Source organism: Gopherus flavomarginatus, chromosome 1 (genome assembly GCF_025201925.1).
Source record: "Gopherus flavomarginatus isolate rGopFla2 chromosome 1, rGopFla2.mat.asm, whole genome shotgun sequence".
Taxonomy (NCBI): Eukaryota; Metazoa; Chordata; order Testudines; family Testudinidae; genus Gopherus; species Gopherus flavomarginatus.
Genome location: NC_066617.1, coordinates 44,795,028 through 44,806,742, shown reverse-complemented (window position 1 = coordinate 44,806,742; position 11,715 = coordinate 44,795,028). Strand labels below are relative to the sequence as shown.

At 40.0% G+C, this 11,715-nt stretch overlaps 1 protein-coding gene across 1 annotated transcript; it reads left to right on the top strand.

The window, feature by feature from the left end:
- The first annotated feature begins 2,224 nt into the window (after positions 1 to 2,224).
- Positions 2,225 to 9,859, top strand: SPAM1 (sperm adhesion molecule 1). The gene is made up of 3 exons (XM_050936231.1): positions 2,225 to 3,223; positions 5,766 to 5,855; positions 9,200 to 9,859. The coding sequence occupies exons 1-3, from the start codon at positions 2,225 to 2,227 to the stop codon at positions 9,857 to 9,859; spliced, it is 1,749 nt and encodes a 582-aa protein (XP_050792188.1).
- Positions 9,860 to 11,715: the final 1,856 nt, after the last annotated feature.

Below are 11,715 nucleotides of genomic sequence, written 5' to 3'. Positions count from 1 at the left end.
GGCCCCTTCTCCCAGCTCATTCCTTACTGGCTGGGTGAAAAACAGGGCCCTACCCCACCCTCTCTTCAAGGCTCCAGGTCCAAGGCCCCTAAAGACACAGTAACAGGATTTCTTCCAACTGCTACTCTTCCCAGGACCTTTTACCTCTCTCCTCATATCTCCTCAGGGCTTTTGTATCAGACCACCCAATATTCTTACAGGCCATGACACATGATGAGGAGGACTGATCCACAGGCAGTCCTGCCCTTAAGGGGCAGGCTATCCCATCACACTGCTTATTGCTTCACATTTCTTTTCAAGTAAAGTGTTTAGCTATGGTGAGGAGGCGCCCTGCCCATAGGCGGCAAATTATATGGGCCCGTGGTGCCCATGCTCCACCAATATTCAAGAATGTGGGCCCAGCTCTACCAATGTTTGAGCTGAAATTTTCAGAGCCATCCCGTCTATAGGAAAGACTGAGACAACCACCCCAGGCCCTGTGCTTTTGGGGGGCCCTGCACTTCTGTGGGACACAGGGTTCAAGGAGGCCTGGAGGGTTAGTGGGGGGCTTGGCACCAGCAGCAGCAAGCAACCCTGCCCTAGCCCACTCCGCTCCACCACTTCCCACCCCTATTCTGCCTCTTCCCGCCCCTGCTCCACCTCTTCCCCCTATTCCACTCCTTCCCCCAAGCTTACATCCCCACCCTGCCTCTTTCTGGCTTCCACCCCCTCCCCCAAGCAATGCCAGGAGCTGGAAGGGCAGGCTGGGGGCAAATCGCTCGCTGCTGCTGGTGCCCGGCCTCCCACTAATCCCCCAGACTGCCCTGGACCCCATGTCCCCCTGAAGCATGGGGCCCAGGGCAGTTGCACAGATCCATCCTATGGATGAGACAGCTCTGTTTGGACCTGTTCTGGCTGGGCACCACCAAAAATTAAACAAACCTGGTGCCCATGGCCCTGCCTCAGCAGGAATGGTGAGTCCTAAAGTCATTGGCCTGGCTCACACATAATGCGTCTTTGAGCTCTTAAGAGCATGGCCACTATACCATGCTTTCCAAGGGTGCAGTGTACACTCAATCCTGCCTTTCACAGAGTTTGCTCTTCTAGCCTGTGTAGAGGAGTGACGCAGGGCAATGGTCCACCTTCTTCCCACCCATTTGGGAAGGCTAGCAATGCCAAGGGAACCCGCACTAGGGAAGTCATATGCTCTCGTTGTGTGCTGCTAGGTCAGGAGAAGTAGCGTTGCTAATCCACATAGATCTGGGCATAATCAAGCCCACAGATCACAAGCTTTATTTTGATAGATTCTGTATTGTGATATCTTTCCTACTGCAAGTCACTTGCTAATACAATTACCATATTGTTTTGGCAAAAATAATACAGCAGGAAGGATTTTCACAACAGCGTAAATTATGAAAATGCAAAGCTTAACTGATAGACATGCAGGCATGATTGCTGGATTCAGAAGTGGAAGACAAACAGAGCTACTATATCATAGTGCTTATGATGCAACAGGGGTACAGTATATTGCATTAAAACAGGCAAGCAATAGGAATGAGACAAGAAACAAGAAAATAGCGCCCACATTTTGTACTAGAGCAAGGACATGATCGTAACAATTGCATGTACAGAGCATCTTTCATCTGGAGATCTCAAAGTGCTTTGTAAAATTAATAGCTTCAGAACAACCTTGTGAGGTAGGTAATATTATACCCAGATTATTATTGAATATGTAGAGGCACCAAGTGCTTATGTGACTTTGTTCAAAGTCACATACTTGAGTTGCTGGCAGAATCAGAAGTAAGGTGGGGTACCAACTTTGTTCCATGCTCTGACCATTAGAAACCACTTCCCTGACCATCTTATATCTTCTCTAAGTATTTTATTGCTGGTTTTTCACTCAGGAGGAGTAGTCTCTGCTCACTGAAAAATGGCAGTATTTTCACAGCTACAAACTATGTATATTTATGTTTTAAGGCTACTCTTAAAAAACATCCCACTGGATATTGTAATGGCTTCAGTCTCTTTTTCTGCATTAGGTTGGGCAACTATTGGGAAGCTTCCTTGAATGTGCAATAAAGCAATAAAGAACATGAGATAAACAACACATCTTTTACCCATAAGGAATATTGCTGAATGTGTACTCTATTTGAAGAAATATATTATTTTACTAAAGACTTTGACTGACTACCATGGCTGTGAGCACCTTTGGACCATTTATTTGCAGCTTGATCAGAAACAGCTTATGCCATTGTACATATTGAGCCATTCACTAACTGAAATGGAAACCCTAAGGCAAGTCCAAAGCTTTGGTAGCTTTGTTGTCTCTAACAGAGCATCCTGGCTGGTGTTCATCATTATTCTAGTTACTTGCTGCTCATCTTTGCATATAAGAGCCCGTCCTCTTATCCCCAACTCTCCTTTCCTCTCCATCTGGAATGCTCCTACAGAGGTTTGCACTGAGAAGACTCGAGTGCAACTGGATATGAGACTCTTCCACTTGGTAGGAAGCACACTAAAGACATCCACTGAGCAGAGTATTACTATATTCTATGCCAACAGGCTTGGCAATTATCCTTACATAGATGAGAACACAGGTGAGACATTTAATGGTGGGATCCCCCAACTCTGTTCCATAGAGCATCATTTAAAGAAAGCCAGAGATGACATTAATTTTTACATGCCTTCAGATGAGCAGGTTGGATTGGCTGTCATCGACTGGGAAAACTGGAGGCCACTATGGATACGGAACTGGAAATCGAAAGACATTTACAGACAGGTGTCTGTTGAGTTTGTTCAGCAAAAAGATTTAAGCCTATCAGAAACCCAAGCCAGGACTTTAGCCAAAATGGAATTTGAAGCTGCAGCAAAATCACTTATGTTGCAATCTTTAAAACTGGGAATATCAATGAAGCCGAATCATTTGTGGGGATATTACCTTTACCCTGACTGCTATAACTATGATTACAAGCAAAATCCCCACAATTATACAGGAAGCTGTTTAGATATTGAAATAGAAAGAAATAATGAGCTTAATTGGCTGTGGGAGGAAAGCACAGCACTTTACCCATCTGTCTATCTGGAAACGGCCTTGAGATCTTCCAAAAATGCACCACTCTTTGTTCGTAATAGAGTTGCGGAAGCCATTAGAGTTTCTAATGTTTCAAATTCCACCTGTCCACTTCCCATTTTTGTATATACACGTCCAGTATTCACAGATTTCAATCAGGAATATCTCTCTCAGGTGAGTGAGGCTTGGCTAGCTCTTAAATATTTGTAATGTAAGGCATACTAAATACATAGGCATAAAGCATTTGCAAGATGATTAAAGTATCCCATAGAGGGTTTGGATGTTTACTTGACAAGTAAATGAAATTGTATTGATATGGAAGTGTACAGATAGAGTCATAAAACTTAAGTTTATTCAGAAATTAAATTCAGCCAAGCCAAAAAGGTTGAATTCTTCCAAACTTCCTCCCAGTACCTTATGAGTAGTACTGTATCCAACAAGTAGTGAAATGCTATGAAAGTGGAAAGAATATTGTAGCAGGTTAATTGAGGGAAAATATGAATTAGCTGTTCCAAGCTGACTAGTTAGAGGCTATTAAAATTGGACTAGGGACAATTTTTAAAAAAATGATGTATAAAGAAAGTATGAACAAGATTACTTTTAAAAAAGATGTTTCTGTTGAGTTTTACTTCAAGAAGTATTAGGAATATAAAGTGTGGTCTGCCCTGGTTTTGTTAGAGAAGTGGCTCTCCACCTTTCCAGACTACTGTACTCCTTGCAGGAGTCTGATTTGTCTTGCGTATCCCAAAATTTCACCTCACTTAAAAACTGTTTGCTTATAAAAATCAGACAAAAATACAAAAAAGTGTCACAGCACACTAGTACTGAACATTTGCTTTCTTTCTCATTTTTATCATATATTTATAAAAATAAATCAATTGGAATATAAATATTGTACTTTAATATGTATTTAATCATTTCAGTGTATAGTATATAGAGCGGTATAAACAAGTCATTGTATGAAATTTTAGTTTGTACTGACTTTGCTATTGTTTTTATGTAGCCTGTTGTAAAACTAAGCAGATATCTAGATGAGCTGAAGTAACCCCTGGAAGACCTCTGCATACTCTCCGGGGTACATGTACCCCTGGTTGAGAACCATTGTGTAAGAGGACCTTAGAGATCTCAGAGATGTCTATTGTGAGATCTAACTCTGTAACTGAAGAGGCAAGTTTCTCAAATCTTTAAGAGAAGCTACCTTTCTCTAAAATGTTAAATACCCATTGTTGATTAGGTGTTAATAAAACAAACAAACAAGAAAACTTTAGTTTTCTTGTTTAACAGTCAACTCCTATCCTACCCTACCCTGTTGCTCATCTTTTGCTCTCTGGGCTCTTGCGATGTCACCATTTCACTAGTTCTCCTATTATTGTGGAACTTGCTTGCCTGGATAAGGTGACCAGACAGCAAGTGTGAAAAATCAGGACAGAGGGTGTGGAGTAATAGGCGCCTATGTAAGACAAAGACCCAAATATCGAGACTGTCCCTATAAAATCCGGACATCTGGTCACCCTATGCCTGGAGCAGGGTCAGAATTTCTAAAGTGAAAAAATAAGAAGAATTAACACACAAACTTTTTATATACACCATAAAGAGGCAAAAATGGCACAAGTCCACTGAGTGTTGCCTTTATAGGTCAATCTCAAGCATGATGAACAAATTTTGCTCTCACTTATAATGTGGCAAACTCAGGACACTTAGCTACAAGGAGAGGGGTAGTAATTAGTCCCAGAAGGCTTAACCATGGAGGAATAAGGTTCAGCTGGAACAGGGGTTACCAGGGAGCTAATTAGTTTCAGCTGGCCCCAATGGCTGGAGACCTTTTTAAAACCTCCCTTGCAGGGAAGCAGGGGGGAGGAGAGAAGTAGAGTACCTGCCAGCGAGTAGAGGCAGCTGAACTCTGAAACTTTTCTTGCAAGGCAGATTGCACTCTCCCCAGAAGGAGAGGAAAACAGAACAAGGGCCTGACTGAGAAGGGATCAGCCAGAGCCTGTGTGACTGTGAAGGGCTTTTTGCTTTGCCCAAGCCTGTGTCTCCAAGGCTAAGAAGGACTGAGCTAGCAGAGGAGAGGCAGGTACTTTGCCACATACAGTATAATTTTGTAAATCTAGAGAAACTCCACTGAAGTCAGTGGGGTTACCTGGGATTAAACCTGACTGAACAATATATAAACAAATATTTTAAATACATCTACGTGTAAAGCCCAGGAGCACTGTGTCTCCTTTTCCTGATGACAGAAGGTCCCAAAGGGGTTGACTCTTCCTCCTGCTCCTTTTCTGCTTTGGCTCCCTCTGCTGGCCAAAGTTAGGTGAAGCATTGCCCTGAACAAGGTCTTTCATGCCCCAGCCAAAGGTAGCACTTTTGAACTTGGACCACCAACTCTGATTAGCCAAAAGAGCTGATAAGAGGGGAGAAGGAGATGGGACAAAATGGTGATCAGTTTGGAGAAGTGCCCGTGTGTCTCATGAACTTGTAGGGGCTCAATTTGAGTCTTAGTTCTCTGATCATAAGACATACTCAAAAGGGTGTTAGGTGGCACATTGTCTTGCATCTGCTCAACTCTGTTCCAGAATCCAGCAGCATAACTAAGAGCAGAGTGTGGGTTAATTATTTACCACTTTCAAGGTGATTATCCTGGTTATATAACTTATTGTATGTACTGCATATTACTGAAGCATACTTATTTTATTATTCATCCTTGCACGTTTGCTTTCAGGATGACCTTGTAAATACCATTGGAGAATCTGCTGCATTAGGGGTGTCTGGAATTGTAATCTGGGGAGACCTGAATTTAACATTGAGTGTGGTATGTCAGATTAATTATGTTCAATTTTTAAAAGAACAATACATTATTTTTCCTTAGAGATGAAAAGTGTAAGGTATTTATTATTTATTTACTCCTCTCAGAATTTCTGCTTTAAATAATGACTAAGCAGTTTTCAGAAGACGCAGTGTCTTCTCTGAGATGAAGGCAAACACCTTTTGAGGCTTGTTGGTATGATCTGCCACTATACTTAAATAAAATGTCAACCCTTCAGAAGTCTTTTTATATCAGTGTTAGTACTTAGATTTCAATCTGATACATGCTGTTAGGGATTAGTGACTAGACAAGCTACTATGTTAGCTGCAGGCAGGTTGTTACTTGTTTGGTCAGTTTAGGAGTTCTGATATTTCTTCATAGCATTCCATCCTAAGGCTCAGAAAAATATTCAGGAGCAACTGTTTTTATGATCGTTCTCATTGATTGTTGTTTTTTTAATGATAGATTTAGGAAAAATATTTTAAACATTAGGAAGTGGTAGCCTGTTACATTTCGCTATTAGCCTGTTCTATATTTCCTATGCAGTGGATGATAATACCTTGACTGAATCCTATATGAGAAAGATGCATGGCAAAAGAGGCGGAAAAATCTTTTTTCCCCTTCATTTACTTTAGGAAGATCAGTCACAGTTTGAGAAACATTGTTCTAAGGATGTTGGAATAAATCTTTTGAACTAGCCCATTTGTATACAGTCAAGTCAGTCCATATAAAATATTGTTTGTGCAGTTATTGTACTTTTACCCCCACCCAAAGTCTCCTAAAAGGAAGGAATTGGAACTGCCCAGCACTGTTGGTGTCCCCTGAGCAGAAAGCATGCCCACATAAATATTCATAGTTCTTTAAGGACTGAATTTTCAAAAGATCTGAACATAGACTCCAGTTGTACATACTTGGTTTTGATATGAATATCATTTGCATCTAATTTGTGCACGCAATTATTATGACAGAATTTACATTGGCAATAGCCTTTAGAATTAAATTTGCAAATTTATTATTAGCAAATGAGATTTTGCATATACAGATTGTAACATTTGTCTACACAGGTCACTTTGGGTGCCACTGCAATCAATATAAGTGACATAGACTGACAGAATCAGTAACAGTAAAGTCCTGCAGCTCTTCAGAAGAGTGCAAGGTTGGTGGGTCGTGTTGTTAAAGTCCCGTACTCTAAATTGTCCAAGAACAACACAGCCTGTTACATAAAAGTTAAAAATAGACAGATACAGACTGGATTGCTTGAATTAAAAGAACTATACTAAGGAGTCTTCAAGACTCCCACAGAGGTCACAGGTTAGCATGACATAAGTGATAAAAATGGAGAGATTCTAGAAATGGGAGGAAATATCTATAGTTGAAATCACAAAATGTATTTTAATTGGCAAATGTTACTGAAATGAGGTGACCACCATGGACAATATTTATCTGGGCTTCACCAAATAGGAGTGGGAAGGATGCATGGACTGGAAGAAGAAAGGTTCACCAACTTGGCTGCCACTCCCACTGTCTCCTGGTTGGGATCCACACTAACACCACTGGGCCTACATCATCCTAATCCTGAAAGGCATCATGACCAGATCAGACAAGAGAGAGAGGGAACCAGATGACATTGCTACCTCTACCAGCTTTGGCTAAATCCTAAACAAGGCCTGGAACATGAGATTTTGGTTCCTGGTGTCATGCCCTCCCTTGAGTCATTTTCCTTCCCTGCCTTGTTTCTTCTCTTTCCTAGCTCACTCCTTTTGCCTTCTGTCTAAAAATAAAGAGTGTGGATGAGCCAGCCACCACAACTCTTATCTTGTGTAACATAACTGTGAGCCTGTGACCAGAGAGACAGCTTAAAACAATGCCTTAAACAGACGGCTATGGGTTCGCCAGGTCTCAGAGTGGCTGATAATGAAATGTGCCTGTGCTTCTCCAGCAGCGAGGCCGCAAGTACAAATCAGCACCTAAAATAGAAAAAACGGCTTCCATCTTTACTATTCTGTCCTCTCCTCTTTCATGTGTTTGCCTTGTTTTATCTTAAAGAAAATGGGGTTCAATTTCAACAACAGCTCCAGACCATCCAAACGAACTTCTTTTCCACAGAAGACCAGTTAGCACCATCTAAAAGGCTGTCAGACAGAGCTGTCTCCTACAAAAGATTGTTTCCAGCTAAAGAGAAGGGTTACCGTTAAAATGAAAGTCTTATTCAATACTTCACATTTCAAATGCTTTAACTATTTCCCATTCTTTTTATGTATCTTTAATAAATGAGTTATAAAGAGTTTTTTAGTGGAGGCTGTTACTTGCTGTGAAATCCCAGACCACACTTAACTCTTTAATGTTTGAATAGTAAATAAATGTTTCATCTTAGCCTTTGTTAGGTCCAAGACATACCCTTTTCAACATAGCGGGTGGAAAAAGGGAAAAATGCAGAGAATTCTCTTAGGCCCTTTCTAGACTGGGTTATTGTCCTGATTTCAGCTATTGGTGGGCAGCCATTGATGTAGCTGCATCAGTACAAACCCTAAGGAAGACAGGGTAAGCTAACTGCTATCAGCTGTGATATGCACTGGTCCAAATAGTAGCTGTGCCTGTCTACACTAGGTGTTTGGTGTCTAATCAGGGCAAATGCCCAGTATAGATATAGCCTCAGAAAAAAAATAACAAAAAGCAACACGCATACCCCCACCTCCCACCTCTAATTATGAAACCATGCCAAGCAAACAGGAAACCTGTGCCAATTACACAAGAATTTCTCAGTCAATGAGGCATGTTTTGAAGATATTCCTCAATATGAAGAAGTTCCCAGAACTTTTTCCATTCCAAAGGCAGAGCCCTTGGAGTGTTCAGTTCGAGCCTTGAAAAACCCCTACCTTCTGAAGCTGCTGGATAGTCAGCTCAGTGGAAAAAAATTAAGACTTTCATGGGGATAATAATTAGAAAAAATGATAATTTGTGAAGACCTAAAATTCTTCAGGATCCCCTCAAAATAAAAGGAATTTTGATCTCTCTTATAACTTCATTAAACACATCTGACTCAAAAAAACCTATAGGCTAACCTTACATAGATAAAATGAAAGCCTTAATTCCTCTGCTTTCTGATATTTGAATGATTTTAATAAAATCTCCAGCATCTACCTAGCATAATTTTGCCATAAATATTGCACTGTATAACAACTTAATAAGTGTGCTTGCTTCTAACAGCCAATGATAACTGAATGTCTGCATTCACAATACTTCAAGAGAAACACTGATAATTAGCTACAACAATGTTGTTATTGAAGTGCCAACCATTTTCATACTGAATTTGTATACTACACTTTTTTAATATGATTTTCTTTTCACAGAACACTTGCAGGACTCTGGACAGCTACCTTAGGCACACTCTGAACCCTTACATCATCAATGTAACAATGGCAGCCAAAATCTGTAGTCAGATATTATGCCATGACTCTGGTGCATGTGCACGAAAGAACTGGAACTCTAGTGATTATCTTCATCTGAACCCAGAGAATTTTTTCATTCAGATGTCAAGGAATGGGAAATATTCCATACAAGGGCAGCCATCATTTCAGGATCTGCAACGATTTATAGAAAAATTTTATTGCCGCTGTTATGCAGGCTACAATTGTGAACCTAGTGTTGATATAAATGACATCCACTACATCAATGCCTGCATTTCAGAAGATATTTGTGTTCAAGTATCTTTAAATTCATTTTCTAATGTAGAAGCCTCTGGGGGCAGAGCCTCTTCCAGCACGAGTATATTTTCATCTACCCCACAGAGAAACATAACATTACCTGCACATAATGCAACAGGAGGTTTTCAGCAAACTATTTGTAATAACACATTCAATGTATCTACTGCAGGACATATCAATGCCCCAACTAACAGTAGTGGTGATTTAAAGATAACCAATACTCATAGCTTCAGTGGTTCATCTTCTGATGAGATGAAGATATTGGATGTGGTTTGTTTAATTCTAATTTTGAGAAACATAATCTAAATGGCTCAGCTGACAAAAGAATGCCATTTCCATTCTTTCTTTTTTTCTTCAAGGATGTGTTCAGCATTCTGGAGTTTTTATTCCCACAAAGAGACCATTCTTGAAAGGAGATAAGTAGCTGTGATTTCTGTGGATTTAATTGGATCAGTCCCATTTTCTGTGCCTCAAACTATACATCAGCTTTTCAGTTTCGTTCTAAAAACTACTATTTGTGCCAGAGAAATGCTGGCCACATCTTTGTGTAACAGAATAATAAAAAAAAATGAACATTTTGTAACTAATTTTTATATTTGAAAAACAAAATTTTATATGGGTGAGGGAGCTATTTGTAATAGAAGATTTTATGTGTTAAAATAAGTGTGTGAAATTCACTTCAAACTGATTCTAAGTGTGTCTTGAGTAGTACGTAGACTTGGTGCTTGTCCTCTTTATGGGGTGAATTTTCATCCAGTGTGAATATAAATACTAGTTCCTACAAATACCTGAATTAACTTTAGAGCTGAGGAAGTGATTTGTAGCCAATTTTTGCTTTTAGAACATCTGCAGGGACTTTGCAATATACCCCTTATTTAAATATATTCAAAGACTTTTGAAAAAAAGTTATTAATTATGCCCTATGGAATGATTACAAACAATTCACCTCAAGTATCTAATATTCAATATTCAAAATGTGATCTGCATTGGCTAGGTGTGAGTGATCACAAAAGTCATGGGGTATTTCTGTTCTTTCACTGAATGAGCTAAACTCCCACCATCTGGAGGAGGGATTGAAGAAGCTAATGGGGTCTGTGAGTGACAGAAGCTGTGCACACTAGCACTATGCCGATATAACTTATGTTGTTCAGGAGGGTGGAATAGTCACACCCCGAGTGACATAAGTTTTGCTGACAAAAGTGGTAGCATAGCTTAAATCATTAGCTTATAGAATATTAAACACAAAACTATGTTCAAAGAACATTAAGGTTGCAAAATTCAGCACTCAAAAGTTAAGGAATGCCAGCACTAAGGGTGCCTGTACAACCTTAATTCACTCCTCCTATGCATGTGCATTACGGTATATGATCATACTGTTTTTATCCATAGAAACTCTGACTCATTCATTCAGAGAGGATGCTGCTCAATGAACAAGCAGCTATTCAATATTTTGTTTTATACTCGTTGTTCCATGTGTGGCTCTAGGCCCTATTTACTTCACATTATTCAAACCTTGCTGTGAAGAAAAAAATCTTGTCATCTTGGGCTTTACTATGGTGCTCATCACTATGATACCTGAGTGCTTCACAAACATGAATTGATTTTCACAACAGGTCTAATGCTATTATCCCCATTTTACACACGGGGAACTGAGGGCCACTGATTAAGGTCAAAATTATCCACTAACTTTGTGTGTCAGATATGATCTGCCTAGGACCTGAATTTTCAGAATCCTTAGCATTATATAACATTTGATACACTCAAAGCACAGCTTCCATCAGTTGCAGCTAGGAGTGCAAATCACATCAGCAAATGACAACCTTGGGACTTAATTGCACTCTATGTCCATAGCCACATGTTTGGGGCAGTGTGGAGCCATATACCCAACATGGATTTGTCAAGAACAATCATTCCAAATCAATCTCATTTCCTTCTTTGATAGGTTTATTGGCCTAGTGGATAGGGGGCAAGTAGATACAATTTATCTTTATGTTTAGTAAGGTTTTTGATACAGTGTCTCATAGGCAAACTAGGGAAATGTAGTCTAGATTAAGTTACTATAAAGTAGGTGCACAACTAATTGAAAAACCATACTCAAAGAGTAGTTATCTATGGGTCACTGTCAAACTGGGAGGATGTATCTAGTGGGATCAGCAGGGATC